Source organism: Sorex fumeus, unplaced genomic scaffold, assembly GCF_029834395.1.
Source record: "Sorex fumeus unplaced genomic scaffold, SorFum_2.1 ptg000093l, whole genome shotgun sequence".
NCBI lineage: Eukaryota > Metazoa > Chordata > Mammalia > Eulipotyphla > Soricidae > Sorex > Sorex fumeus.
In genome coordinates this window covers 5,931,054-5,957,019 of record NW_026606150.1, presented here as the reverse complement: position 1 = coordinate 5,957,019, position 25,966 = coordinate 5,931,054, and the positions used below count along the sequence as shown (strand labels likewise).

General features: G+C 53.2%; 1 protein-coding gene across 1 annotated transcript; it reads right to left on the bottom strand.

The window, feature by feature from the left end:
* Window positions 1-23,750: 23,750 nt before the first annotated feature.
* On the bottom strand, window positions 23,751-25,377 carry CUNH11orf86 (chromosome unknown C11orf86 homolog). The gene is made up of 2 exons (XM_056131952.1): window positions 25,089-25,377; window positions 23,751-24,277 (listed from the first exon to the last, which is right to left on the bottom strand). Exons 1-2 carry the CDS (start codon window positions 25,347-25,349, stop codon window positions 24,182-24,184), a joined length of 357 nt encoding a protein of 118 aa, XP_055987927.1. The 5' UTR covers window positions 25,350-25,377; the 3' UTR covers window positions 23,751-24,181.
* Window positions 25,378-25,966: the final 589 nt, after the last annotated feature.

The following is a 25,966-nucleotide window of genomic DNA, read 5'->3' as shown; positions in this document are numbered from 1 at the left end:
CTTGACCTGCCAGGGATCACTCCTGAGCACAGAGCTGGGGATAGCCCCTGAGCACTGTCAGGTGTGGTCCCAAACCCAAACAAAAAATCAAGGACCTGGGGGCAGAGAAAAAGCAATAGATGAGGTAGAAGCTTCGAAAGCTGAAAAACAGGACCCCCAAGAACAGGGCTGTGAGAAGGCCCCCCACCAGGCCATCTTGACACATTCAGAAAACCAGGGTCCAGAAAGGTTAAGGAATGTGGCCAGCGAGAAATAAGTTGAGAGGTCAAAGAGAGAGAGTATAGTGGGGAGGGTGCTTGCCTTGCATGCGACCGACCCGGGTTCGATCCCCGCATCCCATGTGGTCCTCCAAGCACCATCAGGAATGATTCCTGAGTGCAGAGCCAGGAGTAAGCCCTGAGCATCACCAAGAGTGGTCCAAAAACCAGAAACAAGGGTGTCCCTCTACAGATGAATGGCCAGGAGGACAGGAGGTAGACACGGAAATGTACAAGAGATAGGACAGCCGGAAGACGAAAAGCGCTGTCTACTGCCAACCCTGGTTTGATTCCTGGCACCACATACGGTCCCTGGGGCACCATCACGAGTGATGGGCACCACCAGGAGTGATTGCTGAGCACAGAGCCAGGAGGGAGCCCTATGCATAGTTGGGTGTGCCCCCCAAACCAAACAGAAAAGGGCCAGAGGAACTCCTGGGATGGGATGTGTGGGGGGGGGGAGGCGGTGAGATGGGCAAATGCTGCCCAATCCCCTACCCTCCAGGCCTCAGAGGAAGCCAGAGAGGAAACAGGATACAGGGTGAAGCAGCCTCCAGCCCAATATTTGGGGAAGATGTCGGTTCGAGAGGTATAATTTCGCCTTACAAGGCACCTGAATTCTGGCATGTAGATGGTGAGTCTAGTTCCCTGGGAGAGAAAAACAACACTGCACTGTGTGCTGGAAAGTCACAGGTAAGCAGATCACCACAAAATAGAAACGCCCTGCCCCCTCCACCTTGCATGCAGCTGACCCGGGCTTGATCCCTGACACATGCAGCACTTGATCCCTGACACCACGCCACTGCCAGGAGTGATCCCTGAACGCAGAGCCAGGAGTAACTCCTGAGCATTGCCAGGTGTTGCCCCCAACTCCCCCCCCCCCACCAAAAAAGAAATAGAAATGGTAATATTGCGAGGCCTTGGGGGTGTTAGCTAACATCTGGGTTATTTTGCAACATATAAATGAATCCTATGGACACTTGCTGCAAATCATACCCTACATCCCTCTTTAACTGGGGTCAAAGAGTGTTTTCAGGACTTGTCCCTTCCCAGTGCAAAAAGACACCTGCACGATCACAAAGGGACAAGGTCTGAGGGGGGTGGAGAAACCCTCCCCTCGGTGGCTGCTCTTTCTCCTTTCCATCTGTAGCCTCTGAGAGGAAAGGACAGGTAACCCCCAACCCCGCTGCCCTCCAGCGCAGATGCTAAAATCCCAGGTGGGAAATGGGCACTAGTGGAGGGATGGGTATTTGATCATTGTATAATTGAAACCCAAGCACAAAAATTTGTAAGTCTACAACTGTACCTCATAATGTCTCACTAATAAAAAAATAAATAAATCTCAGTCATGGAAGAGAGCTGTGATTGGCTGGTGTAGGTCAGGTGATCCATCCTGCTCTAATCCACGGTGTTCAGGAGTGTCATGTGATGCATATGTGGCTCCCTGGGGTTGCCCTCCAGGATATGGAGCGGACTGGACCACATATGGCAGTTGCCCACTCCTTCATTCTCATTCTTCCTGCAGATTGAATGTCTCCACTTGTATTTGCTGCATTTCCTTGGCAGTAAATATCTCCCGTCTCTTCTGCTTGGTCCTTTTTTTTTTCTTGCTTTTTGGGTCACACCTGTGATGCTCAGGGGTTACTCCTGGCTCTGCACTCAGGAATTACTCCTGGCGGTGCTCGGGGAACTACATGGGGTGCTGAGCACTGAACCTGGATCGGCCGTGTGCAAGGCAAATGCCCTCCCCAGTGTACTATCACTCCGGCCCCATCTTCTGCTTGGTCATTATGTTGGTCTTGTGCAGCTGAGCCTGTGTGAGAACCCCAGCTTTCAAGGGCCCCTGTCTGGGATCCTGAACCTTGACAAGTGGCCAAGAGATCTGTAGTAGAAACCAGAAGAATTCTAGATAAGGACACTGACCTTGCTTTTTTCTTTCCTCCAAAATGTCACCTTACTTTGTTTATGTTTCAGAGAAGATGACAAAATGGTCTTGGGAGCAGTCCATGAGGGCTTTATTCTTTGTTCTGGTGCCTGTTGGTCTCAGCCCGCCCTTTCTGAGAACACCGCTGTTCCTTTACTTTGTGAAGACCCCCTTCTGCTGGGAGGCAGGGTGGTCACTTTGAAGAGATGAGTCTGCCGTCTTTCACCCTGCCAGCCAGTTGCCATTAAAGCTCTTACTTGACCATCCCCTTCACTGTCACCCTGTGTCTCTGAAGCGGGCAGGTGTGTGTGTGTGGGGGGGTGGGGGTGGGTGGGGAGGGGTGTGGGAGGGTTTGACGATGAATTTCAGGTAAATGTCATAAAGTCAGAACCAGCTAGACTACTTCAAAGATCCACCCACCAATGAAGGATTTCCTCCCTGACACGCCCTAGCAACAGATTCCATCTTAGATTATTTGGAGACCAATTTTATTTATTTACTTATTTTTGGCTTTTTGGGTCACACCTGGGCATTGCACAGGGGTTACTCCTGGCTCTGCACTCAGGAATCACTCCTGGTGGTGCTCGGGGGACCGTACGGGATGCCAGGGATTGAACCCAGGGCGGCCGCATGCAAGGCAAATGCTCTTCCTGCTGTACTATCACTTGGGCCCAGGAGACCATCTTTAGAGACACCAGCAAGCGATGAATTCTCCATCCTGCCCAGGAGTCGCCCATCCCTGTCTGTGCCGGGGGTTACTACTGTTTCTTTGACTTTATGAGGTACACACCGTTCCTGGGAGTCACCTGCATACCAACGTAAGGTTTGCTTGGACCAAATGGGAGCCAGCTGATGAAATAGTGGCATTCTCAGAATCAAAAATCACCCTCCCCCTCCCCCCCATACGTCAGAAGACAGGACGTTTGGCCCATCTGGCAACAGGAAGCCACCAGGCTGCATTCCACACAGCCATCCGCTACAGATAACAGAAGACCAGACCAAACGCGCACGGGTCCCACTGGTCTCTGTTCTCTTTTCCCAGCCAGAACAGCTTAAAATCCCTCTTGGTTTCTCCCAGGATGCGGCTCAACCCCAGCCTCGCCAGGGGCCTGTAGGGTCACCCAGGAGCACACACCAATAAATTTCTCCTATTTCCTTACTTTTCTCTGCACCGACCGAGATCGGCAATTTCTCAACCAACTTCAGCTACGCAAGTTCTTTACGACACTGTTTCCTCTGGAGAAACCATGCTCACTCTGGAATGCATCCATTTCTCTCTTGCTCTCCTCTCCTGCCTCATATTTCCTAAATAAAATTCATTTGCGGGGCTGGAGCAATAGTATAGCAGGTAGGGCATTTGCCTTGCCCGTGGCCGACCTGGGTTCAATTCCCAGCATCCCATATGGTCCCCTGAGCACCACCAGGGGTAATTCCTGAGCGCAGAGCCAGGAGGAACCCCTGTGCATTGCTGGGTGTGACCTAAAAAGCAAAAGTAAAATAAAATAAAATAAAAACATTGCATTGTCTTTTGACATTTGGCTTCTCCCAGTCCATTCCTTATGCCCAGGCAGTGAATCTGGACATCTGGTGGAGGGCAGGACTGCAGTGTCCATCTCCCTGAGGTGGTTGTGGTGGACCATGCCTCTCCACTCTGGCGCTCCCTTCTCAGCTGTGGTTCCCCACCCATCACCCTTATGGTTCTTGGTGTAGTGATGAAACCAGAACTTCACAGTAACAACTATATTTTTTGCCTTCTTGGGGTCATACCTGACGATGCACAGGGGTTACTCCTGGCTCTGCACTCAGGAATTACTCCTGGAGGTGCTCAGGGGACCATAGGGGATGCTGGGAATTGAACCCAGGTTGGCCGCGTGCAAGGCAAATGCCCTACCTGCTGTGCTATAGCTCCAGCCCCCTGAAATCTTTTTTGTTTGTTTGTTGCTTTTTGGGTTACACCTGGTGATGCACAGGGGTTACTCCTAGCTCATGTGCTCAGGAATTACTCCTGGCAATGCTCGGGGGACCCTATGGGATGCTGGGAATTGAACCCGGGTCAGCTGCGTGCAAAGCAAATGCCCTATCTGCTGTGCTATTGCTCCAACCCTCCACAGTTACAACACTTCCAGGCGGACTCAGGAGTCTAATCCAGCCTGGATGCCAGAGCTCCCTGCCACCGGCCCACAGCACTCTGTAATGTTTGTGCCAAGGGGCCGGTGCTCTCATTTCACACAGGGTGCTGCAATGACATAGCCAGCCTTCCTCCATCCTAGACCCACCTGCAGATCTGGCCACCTAGGCCACCTAGCATGGCCTACCATGACAAAATACTCCAGACTGGCGCATGTTGACAAGCAAAAAGAAGTTTGTCATCGTTAGGAAGGGCAAGGCCCTGTGGAGCTGGCATCCGGTGACACATCTGTGTGTGGCTTGCAGGCTTCCTTTCTTTCTTTCTTTCTTTCTTTCTTTCTTTCTTTCTTTCTTTCTTTTCCTTCCTTCCTACCTTCCTTTCTTTCTTCCTTCCTTTCTTTCTTTCTTTCTTTCTTTTCCTTCCTTCCTACCTTTCTTTCTTTCTTTCTTTCTTTCTTTCTTTCTTTCTTTCTTTCTTTCTGGCTTTTTGGGTCACACCCGGCGATGCACAGGGGTTACTCCTGGCTCATGCACTCAGGAATTACCCCTGGCGGTGCTCAGGGAACCACATGGGATGCTGGGAATCGAACCCAGGTCACATGCAAGGCAAACGCCCTCCTCGCTGTACTATTGCTCCATCCCTCTCACTGTACTTTCAATGGGCCCATGGAGGGAGCACCTTGTTCTTCCTTTTTTGATAAGGACTGAAGGCATCAGACTTACCCAATTAGGGCCTCACCTTCGTGAACTCATTTAACTCTACCTTCCTGTTGGCCCTGTTTCCAAATCCAAAAGCACAATGCTTCTATTTGGTGTGACTCTGGTAGGTTATTTTGCGGGTCTGGGAACACTTTCATTTTTTTTCCTCACACAAGTTAACAGTGAAGACCTGCATCCCACAGCCAGGCTGCTAAGACTCACAGCCCAGTGCTACAGGTCCTGGAGTTCCTGCAGAGTATGTGGCCACGTGCCACCTCCAAATTCCGCAGCACTGACAGCCCAGTAGGAGCACACTAAACTAGACAGGAAAGTAACATAGGAGCCAACCAAGCTCAAGAAATAAAAAAAAATAACACAGAAGGCTCAACTAGCAGCAAGCAACTCAGTAAATCCTCAATGACTTTAAAGACTCCATGAGAGAAAGAACAATTTTTTTTTTGATTTTTGGGTCATACCCAGCGATTCACAGAGGTTACTCCTGGCTCTGCACTCAGGAATTACTCCTGACAGTGCTCGGGGAACCATATGGGATTCTGGGAATCGAACCTGGGTCGGCTGCCTTCAAGGCAAATGCCCTACCCACTGTGCTATCATTTGAGCCCTGAAAGAACAATTTTCACAGTTTCTTTTACTGAAGTATTTTTTGATAATTCCATTAGCAATTTTGTTGGATTAAGCAACATAAAGTATTTTGTCTCTGCTAAGGGGACAGACTTGTGGAGTGGGCGGGAAACGGGACAGTGATGGAGGGAAAGTCACACCGATGGTGGGGTTGATGTTGGCACATTGACGCACCTGAAACAATTGTGTTAGGAAGAACTTTGTAAAACACAGTGTGTGAATACAGCTAAACATATAAATTAGCAATTACAGGAGAGCCCAACCCCAAAGATGACCCATCAAAGCATACCCATAGCAATATTCTCTTTGCAGACCCTGTGGGCTGGGGGGCAGGGAGCCAGGGACGTGGCTCAGTGGCAAAACAAAAACCTTACATGCGAGACACCTGGACTGGATCCCTGGCGTTGCAAAGCAGCAGAAACAAACCAGCCTGTTTCGCCTGGAAGCCCATAGCCACAGTGTGGGTAAGGGCTTAAGCATGCACAGTTTGGGAGGCATTTGGGAGACGCAATCCAGTCCTGAACTCTGATGGTCTGTTCCCAGCCCTTCTGCTGCATGCCTCAGACCCGCACAGGAGCTGTTCCCTGGGGTCACGCCTACCGTTTCTTTGGCCCATCTTGCCTTGCCTTTCGCCCTGGACAAGCACCTAGCCCCACCCAGCTTACCCTTGACCCTGTTTGACAGTCCCCAGAGCCAGGCCCTCTAGGCTTGGAGATGATCAGGCAGACGAGGGCCCCACGTGGTAGGGAGCACTCCCCCAGAAGAGGGAGCACTCCCTCGTGGCAGGGAACCATGCCTGTGCTCATACCCTCAGACACTTTTTTGCCTGCCTGGTGTTCTCCCTCCTAGAGGCGCCCCTGAATCCTCCATATCCTGTCTGCCCCCTTTAACCACCCCCAAGACAGCATCGGACTTCCCACCATCTCATAGAATGGTGGCCAAATCCTGCTCTATTTTTGTTGTTGTTGTTTTCTGGATCATACCCAGCAATGCTCAGGGGCTACTCCTGGTTCTGCACTCAGGAATGACTCCTGGCTGTGCACGGGGGGGGGGGGGGGGGGCGGGGGGGGACCATATGGGATGACGGGGATTTGGTCACAGGTAAGGCAAATGCCCTACCTCCTGTACTATGGCTCAGGCCCCTTCCTGCTCTTTTTTCTTTTTCTTTTTTTCTTTTCCTTAAATTTTTATTAGTGAAACACCATGAGGTACAGTTGTAGACGTACAAAGTTTTGTGCTTGGGTTTCAGTTATACAATGATCGAGCACCCATCCCTCCACCAGTGCCCATTCTCCACCACCACCAGTCCCAGTATCCCTCCCATCCCCCATCCCCCTATCCCACCCTACCTCTGTGGCAGGGCATTCCCTTTTGTTATCTCTCTCCCTTTGAGTGCTGTGGTTTGCAAAAGAGACATGGAGTGTCAATCTTGTTCGGTCTATAGTCTACTCTCATCACGCATTTCCCATCCCGAGAGGAACCTCCCAACACCCTTTATTTGGTGCTCCCTTCTCTATCTGATTCCTGCACTTTTTTCAATGTCTGGGTCTCTTGTCCCCGTCTTCAGCTCTGTGCCTTGCCCAAAATTGAAACAAAGCAGGACACAGTAACGGAGGCAGAGTTAGCTGGTCGCCTTTGTTCCCCCGACTGGCAGTGCCTGGGAGATGTGATGTTGTGATTAACCACTCCCCCCCCCCAGTCCCCCTCCCCGACATACAGAGCCTGGGGGCCTGCCCACTGAGCCCCTCTGACTTTTTCCTTTCTTTTTCTTTCCTTTTTTGTTTTTTGGGCCACACCTGGCAGTGTTCAGGGCTCTGCACTCAGGGATCACTCCTGGTGGGGTTCAGGGACCATGTGATTGAATCCAGGTGAGCCATGTGCAAGGCAAGCCTCTACCCACTGTATTATCGCTCCATCCCCCGGCTTCCTTTTCTTAATAAAGCCTGTTTCTGCCTCGCCTTGGACCTTCTGCATAAATCCTTTATCTCACAGAGACAAGGGCAGAGCACATATTACAAGGATTCTTTTGCAGTCGAGTGCCCGTTTGGGACAAAAGCCTCCATCTCGTTCCCTGTGGCTCCGAGTGTTGGAATCCTCCACCCCCTTGGCCCCTGCCTTCCTGCCTGTTTCTTAATACAAAGGTGTGTTTTCATATCTGGGTGTTGAGTGTTAAGCCCGAGTGAAGCAGGAGTCAGTGATGGATAAAAGAAAGCGAGATCTCGGGGGCAGGTCCCAGGCACCTGGCAGATGGAGAGATGGTGACTTCAAAGTAGTTCCTGGCAGCGGTTCCTCGTTAAAACCTCTGACCCCGGCCCGCTGGCCCCGAGACTGCCTGTTTCTCCCTCCTGGGGTCCACTGAGACTGGGAAACGGTGCGTGTAAGTGTGACTGACTTATAGATGCCCTGAATTGCAGGTTCTAGAAAAAGTCACCTTCTTGGTTTTAAAAGGATGTTCTCTTACACAGAGGTCACCATTTTTTTGAAGTGACATTATGATCTTTTGTCCAGAGTTCATATGTAAACACCCTAAAGGGACAGAACAATGAATTCTGTCCTGGTCACAGGCAAGAAAATCCGGGTCAAAGGGCCTGGTGACTAGGGAGATTTCCAACTAATAGAAAACACAAGAGAAATCCTCCTCCCCTGCCCCTTGAAGGGTTACAATTGCCGTGGAAGGAGACTCAGAACCTGGCAACGCCTTGGCCCTGGGAATTCCCAGCCCAGTGTCTTCCTTCTTCCTGAAAAAGCAGGAAGGGTCCGTCCCTAATTAACTTGTCTGTCCCTATTCTGTGAGCTAGGTACAGGAGTCAGTTGCTCTTTGGAGGGGACCTGCCCTCTGCCTTTTTTTTTTTCTTTTTGGGTCACACCCAGCGATGCACAGGGGTTACTCCGGGCTCATGCACTCAGGAATTACTCCTGGCGGTGAACGGGGGATCCTATGTGGGATGCTGGGATTCGAAACTGGGTCAGCCACGTGCAAGGCAGACGCCCTACCTGCTGTACTATTGCTCCAGCCCTGCCCTCTGCTTTTTAGTGTGCATGAGGTGATTCTAAAAAGGCGAGGGAGGGGCTGGAGCAACAGACACGGCAGACCTGGGTTCGATTCCCAGGATCCCACATGGTCTCCCGAGCACCACCATGAGTGATTCCTGAGTGCGGAGCCAGGAGAAATCTGTGTGCATTGCTGGGTGCGACCCAAGAAGCAAAAAATAAAATAAAATAAAAAGGCGAGAGAGTGACGAGGCCTACACAACCACCAACTGCTACGCCCAGAGTAAGAGGGGGCTGGGGACTCTGTTGACACTCGGTGCGTCTTTGTTCCTTCTCTTTCCACCCCACAAAATGTTCAAGGATTCTCTGGGGTTAGAAAAGCTAAACAGACTCTGCAGCTCAGATAGAGAAGGGAGCACCAAAGAAAGAGTGTTGGGAGGATCCTCCCAGGATGGGAGAAGCATGCTGAAAGTAGACTATAGACCGAACATGATTGTCACCCATTGCCTCTTTTGCAAACCACAACACCCAATAAGAGAGAGAACAAAAGGGAGTGCCCTGCCACAGAGGCAGGGTGGGATGGGGGGAACGGGGGATGGGAGGGATGCTGGGACCCGTGGTGGCGGAGGATGAGCCCTGGTGGAGGGATGGGTACTTGATCATTGTATAACTGAAACCCAAGTACAAAAATTTGTAAGTCTACAACTGTACCTCATGGTGTTTCACTAATAAAAATTTAAAAAAATTAAAAAATAAACAAAGTCTCCAGGGACAAGGTCTGGAAGGCAAAGGGTGTTCTCTCCCCAACCCCCCAGGAGAAGCTGCCCCGGTCCCTCTTGCCTCAGAATGGGCCAAAATGGAGCCTCAGGACACTTTTGCATGAATAGTGCACACAGGTCACGTGCATGCCTTCTCTCTCTTTCCCCTTCCTCTTCTTCCTCCTGCTCCTCTTCCTCTACACCTGGCAGTGCTCAAAGCTAACTCCTGGCTCTGTGCTCAGGGATCACACTGTGGGGTTCTGGGGATTAAAGCCTTTCCGCGGTGATGTTTCGCAGGCTCCCACGGATTTGATTGACTGAGAGTCTGTGGTGGAGAGTCTGCGAATGACGTTCTCCCGTGTACATAATTCCAACACCACAGACGTCACCAGTGTACCCGCCTCCCTCCCTCAAGGCACCCAGTGCTCTGACCTTTTACCCCCACCCCCACTCAATTGGGTAGGCCCGTTCTGTCGTTCTGTCTTTGGCGCTATGCTGTCTTTGACTCCCTTGTTGTGTGTATGCCGAAGTCCCACATGAAAGATAGTTCTGGACCGATCCGTTCCTTCCGACTGGCTTCACTCTGCAGGACACCCTCTGGTGTTATTACAGAAATCTGACCAAGAGACAGACAGCACCCCAGAAATATGAGGGAGGCACCTCAGGTTTATTGCACAGGCAGATTCCACCTGCCTCGTGCCCAGAAGGCTGAGCCTCGAACCCAGTTCACCAAGACCTTTTACAGGCTCCAGATGGGCAACACCGTTGCTTGGGAAATGCTTTTCACATCGCGTTTACAATGGTTGCCAACATGCTCACTAACGTTTACAGTGATCAGCACAGTCGGCAGTTAACACAGTTGGCTGTAAGTTCCACACAGACGTTTCCTCATTGTTTCTGGGACCCTGTTCTATTCCTGCTCAGGCAGCCGGACCAGTCTTGCCCTGCTGGTCTGTTCTGGTGATTCCTTTGTGATGTGTGACCTTGTCCTCTTTGTCCTGCTCTGAGAATGGGTCACTCAGAGATCCTGCCTCTGGTTTCCTGCCTCTGCCTCAGTGCCTTCCATTGGCAGCAAATTATATGATTTGGCTCTTTCTCAGCTGCATAGTATTCCATTGTAGATTTATACACCACAACTTCTGATCGCTTCATCTGTAGTTGGAAGTTTGGGTTGTGTCCATGCCTTGGCAATTGGACTGAACACTGTGGTGACTGTGGGTGTGTATAGATCCCTTTGAATTCGTGCTTTTGTATTTTGGCGACAGATACCAAGAAGTGGTATTGCTTGCTCACCTGGAAATTCTATTCCTGTTTTTGGAATAGCTTTCCAGGGTGGCTGAACAAGTCAAGTTTTTCCCCAATAGCGGGTGAGTTTTGTTTTTCTCATTACAACCCAGATAAGCTGCTTTCTTTGCATGTGGCCGGCCCTAGTCTGATCCCCAGCACTGTATTTGATCCCTTGAGCCCCACCAAGAGTGATCCCTGAGCACAGAACCAGGAGGAAGCCCTGAGCAGAGCTGGGCATGGCCAAAAAGCAAAAATAAGAACATTTTTTTTCTTTTTTGCTTTTTGGGTCACACCTGGCAATGCACAGGGGTTACTCCTGGCTCTGCACTCAGGAATTACTCCTGGCGGTGCTCAGGGGACCTTATGGGATGCTGGGAATCGAACTTGGGTTGGCCGTGTGCAAGGCAAACGTCCTACCCACTGTGCTATTGCTCCAGCCCCAAAATAAGAACACTTTTGCACTGATAAGACCCCCACGCGCAGAGGGCCAGTGCTGATCGAGGGCGCCTGTGCACTAGAACCCATTTCAACCTCCTCTCTCCTTGGTCTTCATCACTAACCTGAAATATTACTCCCATGGATGCTTCTCTGCCATTTTCCTGTGTGTTCTTTGCAGGCCCCTCAACTGTGTGTGCCCGATGTTCTTGCTCATGGATATGAATACATTTCCTGAAAAGCTTCTAGAACGTGGAGAAATTGTTAAGTTGCTCTACCTCTGTGAAGCATAGACCCAGAGCCTCACTGACCTTCACTTCCTCCCTTTGAAACTGCCACCCAGCTCGTGCTGGGGTTACCCATCCCCAGTGACACGGCTTTGTTGCAGACACAGTTCCACTCCCAGTTGGCCGATGCTCAACCCTCCATCTTCTCTGGCTGCCGGAACCTGAGTAAACCACCAGTCCCTGGATCCGGGGGTCCAGTATCTGCAGAGGCCAGCTCCTGGGCCTTGATCAACAAGAGGTCCCAGCATGGTGGCAGGACCCAGGAGTCTCAGACATTTGAGATTCACTGGGGCCAACACCAGCAAAAGTGCCTGACTGCTTCTTCCACCTGGGCACTGGCTGAAACCCTCCCAGCGGAGGGGTGGGCCTGGCTGCTGCCTTTGAATGTCCCCCACCCAGGGGCTGCTTCTCTGCTCTGCTGGCTTATGGAAGTCTCATTTGAAACCCTAAGCCAGGGGCTGGAGCAATAGCACAGCAGGTAGGGTGCTTGCCTTGCATGCGGCTGAACCAGGTTTGATTCCCAGCATCTCACATGGTCCGCTGAGCACCGCCAGGAGTAATTCCTGAGTGCAGAGCCAGGAGTAACCCGTGAGCATTGCTGGGTGTGACCCAGAAAGCAAAAAAAAAAAAAAAAAGAAAAGAAAAGAAACCCTAAGCCAAGCATCTGTTCTATATCCTCTTCCTGGGGGCCCAGTGTTTGGGGGGCAGGGGGAGGGTGGGAGAAACTGGCAGTGAAAGTGAAAGGAAAGAACCAACAAATCAGAAGGATGCAATTTTACAGATTTCCCCTACAGAAAGCAAGCGCCTCTCTCTCCCCAGCTCTGGCCCAGAAAGGCGAGGTAGGGCCCAACCTCTGTCGGTGCATTTGTGTAGACTCTGTGTGTGTGTGTGTTTGTGTGTGTGTGTGTGTGTGTGTGTTCCTGCAGTTAAACGCCAAGTAACTTGAGTTCGAATCTCCTCCCTTCTCTCTGCTGAGGCGCCGAGCGTTGGAAAGTTCCTTGGCTCTGTGGGCGCAGGCCCGGAGAGAGAACAGTAGAAGGGACACTTGCCTTGCATGCGGCTGTGACTACAAAACACTGGAGCCCTGCCAGAACTCGTGTGTGTGTGTGTGTGTGTGTGTGTGTGTGCGCGCGCGCGCGCGTGCCGGGAGTGATTCCTGAGCACCGCTGTGTGCAGCTCCCAAGCCAGAACAAAGAAAAGCGTTATGCTGGGCAGATGGTCCTGTCATGTTGTGGGTGACTTATGTGAAGGGGGCGGAAAGGACGGCGTCCACTGCTGCTGGAGCGGGGAGAGGCCGCTGAGCCCCTGCCCTGCACAGACCTCAGTGCACAAGCCCCAGGGTGGCCGTCAGTCCGCATCTGACATCTACTTGTTCTGCCCTGCTGGAGATGACCCCGGCCACCCGACTTGCTGGGGAGCTGGCGGCTCGAGAGGAGAGCGGTCCTGGCTCCATCACAGGCCCTCACTGAAAGGGCTTTGGGGGACTCGAATAGTGAAGTAAAAGTTTTTGTTGTTGTTTGGGGGTCACATCTGGTAATGCTCAAGGGTTACTCCTGGCTCTGCACTCAGAAATTGCTCCTGATGACGTTATGGGGAACATATGGGTGGCAGGGATCAAACTGGGTTTGACTGTGTGCAAAGCCTCCCTCCTTCCCTTCCCTTCCCCTTCCCCTTCCTTCCTTCCTTCCTTCCTTCCTTCCTTCCTTCCTTCCTTCCTTCCTTCCTTCCTTCCCTCCCTCCCTATCTTTCCTTCCTTCCTTCCTTCCTTCCTCCCTCCCTCCCTCCCTCCCTCCTTCCCTCCCTCCCTCCTTCCTTCTCTCCCTCCTTCCCTCCTTCCTTCCTTCCTTTCTTCTTTCCCTCCCTCCCTCCCTCCCTCCCTCCCTCCTTCCTTCCTTCCTTCCTCCCTCCCTTTCCTCCTTCCCTCCCTCCTTCCTTACCCCCACACTTGTGGGGGCCTTAGGAGCTCCAATGGCACCTGAAACAGTGCTCGGGAGAGCCCCGCCCTCTGCAGAGTCCTTCAGCCTCCCCTCCCCAGCTCCCCGGGACTTGGCTCCCTGCTCGCTCCATGTCATCGGTGATGAAGCAGAACCTGACAGCCGTGAGCCTTCCCAGGGGAGGCCTGAGGCAAAGCCAGCCCTGGTCGCGACAGCTCAGAAGTGGCCACCGATGTGTGCATCCCCTCAGCAGGCTGGTGGCCTGTCCCTGGCACAGCCCCGGGGCTCCACCCCACTCCCAGCTGCTCCCTCTTCACCTCCTTGGCGTCTGGACATCTCGTGGTCACTGGGTGGGGACATTGGCCAGGAGCTAACACCGCCTATGGTTTCCCAACATACACATTCCTCCTCCCAGGCGCCGAGTCCCAAACATCCGGCTGCTCCACTGTGGGCTCTGGGTCTTGGACAGTGACCGTCTCTGAACCCCCAAGTGGCCTCCCTGTCCACATCAGGGGCAGCAGCAAGAGTGGCCACAGTCGCAGCCCCTCTGGGCACATTTCTCCCCCTTTCTGGATAAGTCCCAACCACAGGGCGGTGACGCGGAGGTTGTGGGGCACCTTCAACCCCTCTGCGGCTCCTGGCCAACAGTGAGGACTGTCATTCCCAAGGCCCAAGGCACTGCCCGGGCTGTAGAAATAAAGCAGAGCCCACTGCTTGCCTGCTTAGTCATCAGCGCTGGGTGCATCTTCCGACTCCCTTCACTCCCCTTCCCTTCACGACTGCAGTACTCTCTTTTTTTGCTTTTTGGGTCACACCTGGCGATGCACAGGGGTTCCTCCTGGCTCTGCACTCAGGAATTATGCCTGGCAGTGCTCAGGGGACCATATGGGATGCTGGGAATCGAACCCGGGTCGGCTGCATGCAAGGCAAATGCATTACCCGCTGTGCTCTCTCTCCAGCCCCCCCCTCTCTCTTTTTAATGCTTGAAACTTTATTTAAACATAGGGGCTGGAGAGATAGTACAGCAGGGAGGGCTTTTGCCTTGCATGCAGCTGACCTGGGTTTGATTCCCAGCATCCCACATGGTCCCCTGAGCACCGCCAGGAGTAATTCCTTAGTGCAGAGCCAGGAGTAACCCCTGTGCATCTCTGGGTGTGACCCAAACAGAAAAAAAAGGATTATGATTTAGAAAGTTGTTCTTAAAACAATTGTGTCAGGCCAATTGTTCTCACACCAATCCAACCCCCAGTGTGACCTTTCCTCTGCTACAACCTGATGTGTGCCCCCCGCCCCCCACCGTGAGTACCACAAACAGATCCTCTCTTCATGGTCACCTCCCAGCACTTCAACGTGTCCCCTAAACAGAAACCCCTTAGTTCCATTGTTTGGAGGTTTTTATGGAGATTCCATTAGGCAGTGTAGCCAGCAGGATTACTCTATTCTAACTCCTGGCTGGCTTGCCACCAACACTGCTGGTGGAGTGAGTGCCAGGAGGTCAGCATTGGCAGAGGCTGCACCAGCTCTGGCTGGGCATGGTGCAGTATTAGCATTCTGCCAGATTCACTAAGCTAGCAGTACCCAGAGCCCACCTGACCCACATGGCACGGGAGCATGTCCCAGGGGGCCATGATTCTCAGGCTGGGCCAGGTTATACTCTCCTTAGGAAAGGCGAAAGTCAGTCCTGAGTTCTACCTGTATTTTTCCTTTTTCAGATTTAAAAAATTATGATTTGAGATCCCGGCAAGCTACCGAGAGTATCTTGCCCGCACGGCAAAGCCTGGCAAGCTACCCATGACATATTCGATATGCCAAAAACAGTAACTACAAGTTTCAAAATTTGTTGTGAGACATTACTGGTGCCCACTTGAGCAAATCGATGAATGGGAGGACAGTGCTACAGCGCGGTGCTGCTTTTTATTATTATTATTATTTGTTTTTATTTTTGGGGAGGGCTTTGAGTCATACCTGGCAGCACTCAGGGGTTTCTCCTGACTCAGCACTCAGGAATCACTCCTGGTCATACTCAGGGAACCATATAGGATGCTGGCAATAAACCTGGGTCCGTGATGTACAAGCTCTACCTGCTGTACTATCATTCTTGCCCCACTACCTACATTTTCTGAGTTGTCTGTCTAGGAAAAATTGATTACAGGAGAAGACAAGGAGTGAACTGAAATGATTTTATTTAGGAAGTGTTAAGCTGCCAGCAACCAGACCGGACTCCGCAGTGAGCGAGAAACTTCATTAGAAAAGGCTGCTGGGTATGCGCTGAGAATGGGGTGCCCTTCTGGGAAGGACTGGGCGGGTAAAGATTGCAGGTGTCAGCTATGTGTATAGGTCTTGATGGAGGGGGTTTTCTTGCTTAATCAGACCAATAGCCGGACTTATTATTATTATTATTTGCTTTTTTGTGGGTCGCACCCGGCGATGCACAGGGGTTACTACTGACTCATACACTCAGGAATTACTTCTGGAGGTGCTTGGGGGACCATATGAGATGCTGGGAATCGAACTCGGGTCCGCTGCCTGCAAGGCAAATGCCCTACCTGTTGTGCTATCGTTCCAGCCCCCAGCCGAACTTCTAAGTTTATTGAGGGGAGTATTTCTAGGAGTGCTAGGTCCCTTTGTTCTCAAGAAGCATGCTTTTCTGAGCTTTAACATCCGGCGAGATGTCCAAGCTGCCCTAAATCTCATCCACCAGCTGTCTGAGCAGTGGAGGTTTTCAGTTCTGCCTTCTAGAAAATATGAGCAAATCTGGCGCGTGCGCGCGCGTATATGTGTGTGTGAGCTTGCATGTGTGTGCATGTGAATGTGTGTTCATGCATGCGTGCATGTGTCCATGTGTGCTTGCAAGTGGGTGCACGTGTGCATATGTGTGTATGCACTTATATATGTGTATGTGTGCATGCATGTATATGCATATCTGTGAGCGCATGTATGTGCATGTGTGCGCATATGTGTGTGTGCATGTGTGTGTATGTTACTGGAGCTGGGACTCGAGGGCTTGCGTGTAGAAGGTGCCCTCTGCTATTGCACCCGACCCCAGCTTTTCTATAGGGAATCCCAGAGGCTGTTTTTTATTTATTTTTTTGCTTTTTGGGTCACACCCGGCGATGCACAGGGGTTACTTCTGGCTCTGCACTCAGGAATTACTCCTGGCGGTGCTCAGGGGACCATATAGGATGCTGGGAATTGAACCTGGGTCGGCTGCGTGCAAGACAAACGTCCTCCCCGTTGTGCTAATGCTCCAGCGTCCGGAGGCCTTTTCCTACTGCTTCCCTGGTGCTCCGTGCACAAGTTAGACTCTGGTGGTTTCCTTCAGGCCCACTGGGGACTTGTCCCTGTTGGGTGTTTCCTGAGTGGGTCCAGCCTTTGGGCCTGGGCTGAGTCACTTTCAGTTCAACATCTAGGGCTGGGGCAGGACTGGATATTCCTTTGATTGTGTGTCACACCCCGCTCCCAACTCTGCTGGGGACCACTCCAGGCTGAGGGACTGGAACGGGTCTCCTGCGAGCAGAACAATATACTCCAGCCCACTGAGAACTCTCCAGTCCGAGAAGGTTCCTTTCCAGGCCACAGATTGGTTTCGTTGAAGTGGGGAAATTTAGAAGCAGAGGAGGGAAACTAGAGGCAGGATCTCTGAGTGACACATTCTCAGAGCAGGACAACGAGGACGAGGTCACACATCACAAAGGAATCACCAGAACAGACCAGCAGGGCAAGACTGGTCCGGCTGCCTGAGCAGGAATAGAACAGGGTCCCAGAAACAATGAGGAAACGTCTGTGTGGAACTTACAGCCAACTGTGTTAACTGCCGACTGTGCTGATCACTGTAATCGTTAGTGAGCATGTTGGCAACCATTGTAAACGCGATGTGAAAAGCAATGGTGTTGCTGTACGGAGCAATGGTGTTGCCTGTATGGAGCCTGTAAAAGCTCGAACTGGGTTCGAGGCTCGGCACGTTTGGGCATGAGGCAGGTGGAATCCGCCTGTGTAATAAAAATGGGGTGCCTCCCTCATATTTCTGGGGTGCTGTCTGTCCTTTGGTCAGATTTCTGTAACTTTCTGACTTCCTGATGTTTGTTGACAAGGTCCCTCCCTCCCTGACAGCCCTGTTCAATGGGATTGGCTGATTCAACCGTAGCTTCTAGGGAACGGTCCCATTTTTGGCCTTGTCCCATCTCTGGATGTGTGTGTGTGTGTGTGTGTTTGTGTGTGTGTGTGGATGTTCGGCTGAAAGTTTCAGACCGCGAGTCATGTGGGAGGCTCCTCTGGTGGCCCTTTTGCAGCTCCCAAGATGACCAACCACCTTAGCGTGTCTTGAAATACAGAGAAAAGATTCTTCTTTTTTTTTTCTTTTTGGGTCACACCCGGCGATGCACAGGGGTTATTCCTAGCTCTGCACTCAGGAATTACTCCTGGCGGTGCTCAGGGGACCATATGGGATGCTGGGAATCGAACTCAGGTCGGCCGCGTGCAAGGCAAACACACTATCCGCTGTGCTCCAGTCCCTCTTTTTTTTTAAAATTTTTTTATTTTATGAGGTAGCTCACAATATTTGATTACATTTAATATTCAAATACCAATCCTACCCCCATTACACTTTCCCACCACCATATTTGGATTGCTTCCATTCCAAACCTCAATTCCTGTCCCAAAGCAAAATCGAAATAATATATTTTGTATTCTCTGTCATAAAAAAAAACGCTGAAAATGCTACAAAAAAAGTATTCATAAAGGTGACAGTGTGAAGATTGTTCTATTTTGGCAGAGGCCATTAAGACATTCAGCTGAAAGATTCTTAAGAATGGGGGCTGGAGCGATAGCACCGAGGGAAGGGCATTTGCCTTGCACACGGCCAACCCAGGTTCGATTCCCAGCATCCCATATGGTCCCCCGAGCACCGCCAGGGGTAATTTCTGAGTGCAGAGCCAGGAGTAACCCCTGTGCATTGCTGGGTGTGACCCAAAAAAGAAAAAAAAAAGATTCTTAAGAACAACAGAGAGCCCACGGATGGGACCACTCTGGAAGTTCCCAGGGTTTTAACTCTGGGCTGGGACCCAGAGACAAAGCTTCACTATTATTCCCGATTCAGGCCTAGAAGTCAGATTCCATCAAGACAACCACAACCTGACCCCATTACCGAAGATTTAGATCATCTTGCGCTTTCCCCAATCATCCTGAGTTGTTTTCCAAAGAGACCTTTTGAGACCGATTTCCCAAACAGCTGCTCCTCATAAATAATGTACAAATTGGTGATATAGTTAATTATTTTTTCATTTTATGTTGATCAAAGCAATTTGTGTTCCGTTTTAAGAAATCAGTCCGAACTTGTGAAGAAAATCATGAGTCTTACCCCCACCCCACCCCACCCCGGGACCGTCTCCAGCATAGGAATTTCCTGGGATTCACCTCCATTTTTGTCAATAATACAGATCAAAATGTCTTGGTGTTTGAAATGTAGACGTCAGCAAGTGCCTTCCTACGAAGGAAGATGAGAGTGACAGTTCTCAGCCTTATGGCCACATCCTGGCTCGCCTCCCACCCATCACCCTTTTCCAGTTCTCCATTGCTACATCAGGAGTTTTGGTTCAGTAAATGTCTGTTGATGGACTGGAGAGATCGTACGGGGCATACGGTGCTCGCGTTTGCAGCCAGCCCAGCTTCCATCCAACTCTTGGCACCGTGGAGAGTCCCTTGAGCCAGCCAGGAGTGGTCCCTGAGCACTGAGCCAGCAGAAAGCCCTGAGCACAGCTGGGTGAGGCCCCCAAACAAACAAAAAAGAAAGAGGACCCTCGGAGATAGCACAGTGGCTAGGACCCTTGCCTTACACACTGCCAACCCGGGTTCTGTCTGCGGCATCCCTAGCACTGCCAGGAGTAAGTCCTGAGCATTGCCGGGGGTGGCCCCCAAACAAAGATGAAACAGTGGTAGAGCTCTTGGTCCTGCTTCTCTGGGGAACTCGGACTAACTTTCTGTGCGTGGTTCCTGGCCCACCCAGGGGACATTAGGAATCGAAGAGACCCCAAGGGAGGCAGGAGGGCAGCTTTGCATGTACCGAGCCTGAGATCTCCACCAAACATCGAGGTGCAGGGAGTAGGATAGAAGAGCCTGAGCTGGAAGCAGCTTGTGGGAGGTCATGTGACTCAGCCAACTGACGTAATTTCTTCTAATGGCTTTGAACAGTCCTCGGAGACTTTTCCAGGCTCCCATGTGATTTCTTGGGACAGGAATCCAGACCTTATCAGTGGAACCTTGCCTGGCCATCTGAGCAATTGGGCCAGAAATGCCACATGGGCGAACACAGTCTACTTTCCCTGTGGCCTCAGGTTAGAAGGCCTGGGAGCCGCTGCGGCAACACGAGAAAACGAATCTGAGAGGAAAAGGGGTGAGGGAAAGACAGAGACAGACGGACCCTAGACATGGTTGTGAGCCTGATCGAGCTGAACCTGAAGCCGTCTTGACATCTCAGTTACACGTGTTAATAAATTCTCATTTCCCTCAGTCTCCTTTGGATTCAGTTTCCTATTAATTGAGACAGGAAGTGCAGTCCGGGAAGAGCCAGCCAGTTCTTTCTTTTGCCAGATAAAACTTGCGAAATCCAGAAAAATGAAGACTTCCCAGGTCACACAGCTGCCGAGCAGAGGGGTAACCCAGCCCGTTGAGCAGATTCCCTAGACTCCCTTTGGCTGCTGTTGTTTGGGGTGAGGGACCCCGAGCAGAGGAGCACGGGAGTTGGGGGGGTGCACTGGGAGCTAGGCACTGGGCCATCCTACCGTGTCCACCCTCCACCCGGGACCCCGACACTCTCATCTGCAACAGGGGTCACTCCCTGAGCCGGGGCTCCTTGGAGTCTTCAAAGCTGCCCCTCCCTCCTCTTCTGGGTGCTTCCGGGCCCCCTCACCCCCACGTGCAAACTCCCCTCTGTGCCTGGAGTACTGACCCTTGTCCCCTGGGTGTCCTCCCCTGCGTGGCTCCCACCTTCCCTTTCCAAGCTGAGTGATAGGGGTCGTCCCAAGCATTCACAAATGTCCCCCAGCAGGCCCCCCAACTGTTTTTTTTTTTTTGCTTTTTGGGTCACACCCGGCGATGCTCAGGGGTTACTCCTGGCTTTGCACTCAGGAATCACTCCTGGCAGTGCTCGGGGGACCATATGGGATGCTGGGAATCGAACCCGGGTCAGCCGCGTGCAAGGCAAATGCCCTACCTGCTGTGCTATCCCTCCAGCCCCGCAACTTTTGTATTGGGGTGAAGGGCTGCAATGCATCCTCAGGGGGCCCTCTCCAGCCACCAGACACCCCAGCCTGCAGTCGGCACAGTTGGGCAGGGGCCCTGGAGGCCTGACTGGGGAGAGGCTTGCTCAGTCTTGGGGATGCTGGCCTGAGGCTCAGTGCCCCAGGCGGGGGGTGGTGGTGGTGGTGGGCAGGGCTCCCTTCTGTACCCTTCTTGCCAGAGCCCAAGGGAGTGGCCGTCTGGTGCGCGGCTGGTCCGCTCTCCTGGAGGCGGGTGCCAGGCCCCTGCCAAGGCCCAACCGGGCCAAGGTGAGCTGAGGACACGCTGCCCTGGGTGCCAGGATTTCCCCAGGCTCCTACTCACTCTCGGTGCTCAGCACATGTGTGCTTGGCCCATCCTGTGCCCCTCCCCCCATGTCCCCCCCAACAGGGGTTATTATTAGCACCCCAGGGGACAGGACCTGCCCTGGGCCACAGAACATCCTGGAACTGGCAACGAAGCACCAAGGGCAGAATGCTCTAAAGGGCTTTGAACAGACAGACACGGGGAGCAAAGGGCTCCCTGAGGAGGGACCCAACTGATTTCTTTTTTTTTTTTTTTGCTTTTTGGGTCACACCCGGCGATGCTCAGGGATTACTCCTGGCTCTGCACTCAGGAATTACTCCTGGCAGTGCTCAGGGGACCATATGGGATGCTGAGAGTTGAACCCTGGTCAGCCACGTGCAAGGCAAATGCCCTCCCTGCTGTGCTATTGCTCCAGCCCCAGAGCACCGAGTTCTAAGTGTGGGAGAAGTCAGGTGTATGGAGTTGGGGGGGTGGTAGGGGGAGGTCTCAGGGTGGATCCCCCAACTCCAGGCTGAGACCCCAAGGTCTGAGCTGGGTGAACTGGGTGGCTCTGGGCAGCCAGGAAGTTGGCTTGTTTTTATGACCCAGGATGAGTTTCTGTAGCCTCTGTGTGTGTGTGTGTGTGTGTGTGTGTGTGTGTGTGTGTGTGTGTGTGTGTTCAAATAGAATCCTCTGCAACTGGGCATTCCCAGCCCTGGGAAAGGGCAATTAAAACTTGGGCCTCACGAGGCACCCACAGTCCAGGTTGTGGCCCTGAGGCAGGAAAACAGCCAGTGCGATGAGGCCACACCTCGCCGTGCGGACAGAGTCTCTGCACAGATGTGGCAGAGGACAACGTGACCAGGTTTTGTCTCCCCTAAGTGATACGTGCATGCTCATTAGCTCCTGTGCTGTGGTTTCCTGTGCTGTGTTTTCTTCTCAGTCACGGTGACTATGGGAAGGGGCACCTCAAGGGTGGGGACAACGAGGTCTGGGACCCACTGGAACCCAAGATCTCTGGAGTCAAGAACATTCAGTACAGAGGAGCAAGTGACCAATGAGGGACTCCGGGCTCATTATCATATCATTAGAATAAATTGGCATAGAGGAAGTCCCACCCATACCACAGCTTGTGGCAGGGTTATGGCAACCGCAGGAAATGACCAGAGAGGGTTAGCATCTGCAGGCAGTTTGACTCCGGGCAATTGTCCTACCCCAAACCTCCTTTTTGAAATACGAGAAAGATTCCACCCCTCGTTATCTGACCATCATTCCTGTACCAAGGCAGCTGAGACACTGGGCAGAAATGCCCCTTCTCAGGCCATGCACCCTTTTGGTAAACTGCTCATTCTTCCTTGCTCAAAGCGTGGCTAGACATTCTGTTTTTTTTTTTTTTCCCGTTAGTTTTGGGACCACACTTGGCAGGCTCAGGCTCACTCCTGGTAGTGCTCAGGACCTTGTTTGTGGTGCTGGGGATCAAACCCGGGACTCCTGCGTGCCAAGCCTGTGTTCAGTCCTGATTTTTTTTTTCTTTCAATTTCTATGAAGATTCTGTGATTGGGCCAGAACGATTCTACAGGGGTTGGGTGCTCGCCTTGCGCACAGACAGCCTGAGCTCAATCTCCTGAACCCCATTTGGCCGTCTGAGCCCGCCAGGAGTGATCCTGTGCACTGAGCCAGGAGTGAGCCCTAAGCACTGCCGAGTGTGGCCCCAAACAAAGTAAAATGCACCCTTGATTTCCAAAGTCGTTCATAGTAAGTGGGCTGGAGCGATAGCACAGCGGGTAGGGCGTTTGCCTTGCAAGTGGCCAACATGGCCGACCCGAGTTTGATTCCTCCACCCCTCTCGGAGAGCCCGGCAAGCTACCGAGAGTATCTCGCCCACACGGCAAAGCCTGGCAAGCTACCCCTGACGTATTCGATATGCCAACCACAGTAACAACTGTCACAATGGAGATGTTACTGGGCCTGCTCCAGCAAATCAATAAACAACGGGAGGACAGTGACAGTGATAGTTCACAGTAAGTTGTTTCAGGCATAAATATCCCAACACCAGTCCACCACCAATGTCCCCTCTCCCACTCGTGTCCCCTCCCCCAACGTCCCCTCTCCCACTGGTGTCTCCCAGTGCTCCCTCTTCCCCCAGAGTCCCTTTCCCCCATTAGTGTTTCCTCTGCCAGAGTCTCCTCCAGCCCCTGTGTCCCCTCCCCACACTGCACTCAGTCCTTTGGGCCACCTCCCTGTCCAGCGGCATTTCTTCAGTGTATCCTATTCTCTAGAAAACCTTTTTCTATACTTTAGTTTGTTTATTTGTGGGTGCTGACCTCACAAATATGGGGCCCACATCAATTTTCCAACCCCCATTTCTCCAGCCTGAATTCTTTCTCGTTCACCTCCAATGGTCCTGGACCCTATGGGTCAGACAGAGCCAAGGGACTTTCGCTGAGGCGGGCGCTTCCTACAAAGACCCCAGGGGCTATGGGTACCCCACTGCTCCAGGACCTCTCTTGCTCCCAAATGGCCTGACCAGGGCTCAGGAGCACTGAAACACACCCATATCTGGAGGCTGGAGGCCTTCCGGGGGCCCCCAGAAGAAGCTGATGGCCTTTGGGGCTCAACCCTCTTTCTCTGTGTGGGGGAGGGAAACCCCCTCTCTGGCCCTCTGAGGGGACCTGTCCTGGGGTGAGCTCAGGGAGGGCTGAGTGTGTGTGTGGGGTGGAGGACTCTTTCCCTAGGGGCCTCGGCAGGAGCAATGGCAGGAGTGGCCCATCTTTCAGGTGGCCCGGAGGAAGGTGGGAGGCAAGTCAGTCATCAGGTACCCCAATATTCTCAGTTCCACAACCTTTATTCCTGCATCCCGCCCCAGCGGTGACTCAGGGTGAAGCATCCAATAATTCCTGCCCAGGGCCAGGTTTGCTCGTCATCCCTCTTCCTTCACGGCGTGAAGATGGAGCAGCAGACAGTGTGCACGTCGGTCCTGCAGGGGCTCATGGACCGTGGGGGCACCCCAGGGCGTGCTGGGAGCTCTCAGCCACGTCTGACTTCATGCACCTCCTTTCCAGATGGTTAAGCTGGGCAGCACTGGGACCAGGCCCCCCTCCCCGCTCTGCGGACAGTTCGGTAATCTGAGAACGTCATACGTGCCACCGTGGGCGTGGGTGAGGGCACACAGGGGACAGAAGTGACCGGGAAGCAGAGCGAGGCGGCCACGAGCGTCGGAGCTGTCCACAGTCACCGTCCGCAAGGGTCCGAGACGTCGCATCCGGGCGCAGCTGCAGCTTCCTTAGCTGGTGGCGTCTAGCGGGGGCTCCGGGGACACTGGCCGGCTCAGGGTCACGCCGGGGAAACTGGCCACGAAGCTCTCCCAGCGCCTCTTGACCTGCGGACACGTCAGGGGTGGGAGCGCCGCGCTGTGGCTGCAGTTCCACCGACAGCCGCGTGGCGGTGCTAGAGCCGGCGGCAGAAGCGCTGCAAACTCGGGGCGCCCCGGGACCCCAGGGAGCGCCGCCCGTTTCCTGCGGGAGGGGGACGCAAAGCGGTCCGCGGAGGTGGGGGCAGGAGTGGACTTTGCATTGACCGAGCTCTTTGCCTGGGCAGCATTGATCCATCCAATCCACTTCCAGATCAATGGCCTTAGCGCTCCCCGTGACCGCCCAGCGCCTGTGCGGGAAATCCCGCGCGCCTGACTCGTCTGCGGGAAGCCCGGGTTCCAGCCCTGGCACCTCAGGGTGCCCCCAGCACCATGGGAGCTACTCTTAGCTCCTCTAAGTGTGCCCCCCCCCCCAACAAAACAGAGCGAAACATAACAAAAGTCCTGGGGGCCGAAGAGGTGGCACAGACCTTAAGGCGCTTCCCTGATGCCCAGTTTGACCCTCGGTACCGCATAGGGTCCCCTCGAGCCCAGCCAGGCGTGATCCTTGAGCACGGAGCCAGGAGTAAGTAAGTCCTGAGCACTGCCAGGTGTGACTCAATCCTCCCCCTTCCCCAAAATAGTCCCTGATGTCTCCGCTGAGCTCTGCCCCCTGAGTCCTCTCCCCCCAACCTCACCTCGGACGGCCCATCTCTTTCCTGCCCCCGCGGCCCTGGTCTCCTCTCGCTCCTTGCCTTTGCCTCCCAAACCTCTCCCTGGAGCCCCCAGCAGCGCCCCCCTTCCCACGTGATGTTCCTCCACCCTCCGACCCTCCACAAACCTGCTGGCAAGACTTCAGCCACCGCCGGCCGCCTCGGTGCTGCTCCTCGATCAGCTTCTCGGTGTCCCCCAGTGCCCCGGGGAGCCGCTCCGGAGCGGGGGTGTCGGGGCTCGCATCCACGGGCCTGTGTTTCTCACCCCGCTCCCTGAGGCTCAGGGACCGGCGCAGGCGGCCCCCCGAGCATCGCCCGCAGGGCTCCTGGAGCTTGCCGTAGGAGGAGCGGGACCCGCGCAGGGACTGGGTGCGGCGCCCCGGGCCCATGAGTCTGGAGGCTGAGGCGGCTCCAGCCCCTCCGGCAGCTGCCACCAGTCCTCTGGGACGGTTCTGAAGCTCCACCCGGCTGCCGGGAGCTCACCTGGGGGCAAAGGTTGGTGCTGTTGAGGTGGCCATCATAAACCAAAGGGCAAGTCACAGGGGCCGCCATCCCTGAATCATCTGCCTCACCTTCTAGGCTTCTTCTCCTCCTCCTCTTTCTCCAGGCAGCCTACCTGGGTTACCCAGCCCTGCAGCCCCACAGTCCTGGTTGTTTGGCTTCATTCCAATGGCCCCACCACAAAGCAGGGACAGAGTCTGAAAAGATGGGGCAGCTCTGGGCTAGAGAAATAGTATAGCGGGTGAGGCGTCTGCCTCGCAGGTGGTTCCACTCCTAGCATACTCATATATTGACCGAAGGCTGCCGGGAATGATTCTTGAGCACCATTGGGTGTAGGCCCCCTCCCAGTCTGCCCCCCCTCCAAAAAAATAGGGCAGCTCCAACCTCAAATTCATAGAGTGAGGAATGAGGTGGAAGGTTCAGGGTGGGGAGGATGGGGGTGTTCACCGTGAGCCCCAAATTTTGAACTGTTTATTTATTTATTTATTTATTTAATTCCTTTTTT

Excerpts from the sequence above, each read along its gene's own strand:
- CUNH11orf86 (XM_056131952.1), bottom strand. The coding sequence starts at position 25,349 with ATGGGCCCGGGGCGCCGCACCCAGTCCCTGCGCGGGTCCCGCTCCTCC. Across the intron at positions 24,278-25,088 it reads GGCTGAAGTCTTGCCAGCAG|GTCAAGAGGCGCTGGGAGAG; the intron begins GTTTGTGGAGGG and ends ACGTGTCCGCAG.